The 1,419-nt window shown below is 32.1% G+C and overlaps 1 protein-coding gene across 2 annotated transcripts in view; it reads left to right on the forward strand.

Annotated features, from left to right (window-relative positions):
• The window catches only part of LOC107100360 (type-2 ice-structuring protein-like), a 48,667-nt gene that overhangs the window by 31,411 nt on the left and 15,837 nt on the right, over positions 1–1,419 (forward strand). The window contains exons 2-3 of one of the 2 annotated variants that reach the window (XM_015398817.1): positions 898–1,011; positions 1,125–1,203. The exons of the other annotated variant lie outside the window; for it this stretch is intronic. Of the exons in view, the coding sequence (XP_015254303.1) occupies positions 1,149–1,203 (55 nt within the window). The 5' untranslated portion in view covers positions 898–1,011; positions 1,125–1,148. The remainder of the gene's footprint in view (positions 1–897; positions 1,012–1,124; positions 1,204–1,419) is intronic. 2 annotated transcript variants of the gene reach the window in all.

Below are 1,419 nucleotides of genomic sequence, written 5' to 3' on the forward strand. Positions count from 1 at the left end.
AAAGTAAAATCTGTTGGGCTCCTTTTGGCATCAAGACAATTATTCTTATTGCCACCTTGCCAGACAGGACAGGAGAAAAAAAAAAAAAAAGTAAATACGTGGCAGTGTATTTCCTTTAAAGATTAATGGAATACTATATATATATTTTTAAAGCTCGTCCTAGATATACATATTATTTTACATAAAATTCATCCCATAAAACAGCATTTTTTTCTGTATTTTTCCAATGAAATGAAGGAATAAATGTTTAAATAATAAGTATTTTATCAGCCCAACAAAAAAACAAAGAAAAGAAAATCTACAATCAATTTAAATGAAACTCATAAGAAAATTAAAAAGTTAACCAAATCTGAAATATTAGAAATAATGCAGATGATAAATAGTTAATACTTAAATACTGTTGGAAACATAAGCAATCACCAGATCCCTGATCATGGCCATTTAAGGTTTATATGTGAGAAGGATTTTAAATTCTGTTCTGGATTTGACAGGAAGCCAATGAAGAGAAACTAGAATAGGAGACATATGATGTCTCTTATGATATTTCTAATTTTCATAAGAACTTACTTTGTACCTAAAGAAACATGTAACAAATGAAATATTAATTTTCACCTAAACCTGTCTGGGTTATTAATAATTCCTACTTAAATCTAACAATCATTTTCCCTGTTTTTTTCACCAAAGGTATTCTTTGTTCTAGCACACCTGTAATTGTAGAAATTGAGTGCTGGGTAAATATATTAGAAGCTTAAGCGTCCATTTTATATTTGTCAAAGGTGTTGGTTTTTTTAGTGCCATGAATGCTTTGATTGATTTTCCTATCAATATAATATATATTGAGTCTATTTACTTTACTGTCTTTTTTGAAACTGAATGAGGATGTCTGATCCGTTTCAGTATCCTTGAATTGAGGTATTTAACAGAGAAGAGTGTTCATTCTCACTCACAACTCAACATCTTGCAAAGGAAGACTGAGGCTCTAGGATTTATCTTACCCCAGAGAAAGATAAGGTAAATCTTTACCACATACTTGGCAATTCTATTTAGATTTTTTGCGGTTTTGTTTGCTAGTAGGGTTGCACACAACTGTCCCTGTTTAGTTCCCTTCAAATTTATCATCACAGGTTGCATCTAATCTCAACTCCACCATGAAGACTCTTTCTTGGTTGGGATTGACCCTTTTGACTTTGGCCCATGCATTCTGTGAGTATTTCCAGCAACAGGGTATTCTGTAATAAGCTTTTATTTACTTATTTTTTAGATGTCTTTATAGTTTAACTCCTGGTAAAATCTAAAACGCAGACCACACTTTATATTGGGCATAAATCAAAAATATCTGCAACAGGCTCACTGTGACCCACTGCTGCAGGAGTATAACCAGCCCTTTACGAAAGACCTTGGCAAAGTTAATGACAGAAA

The sequence above is a fragment of the Cyprinodon variegatus genome, unplaced genomic scaffold (assembly GCF_000732505.1).
Source record: "Cyprinodon variegatus isolate N-32 unplaced genomic scaffold, C_variegatus-1.0 Scaffold964, whole genome shotgun sequence".
Lineage (NCBI taxonomy): Eukaryota > Metazoa > Chordata > Actinopteri > Cyprinodontiformes > Cyprinodontidae > Cyprinodon > Cyprinodon variegatus.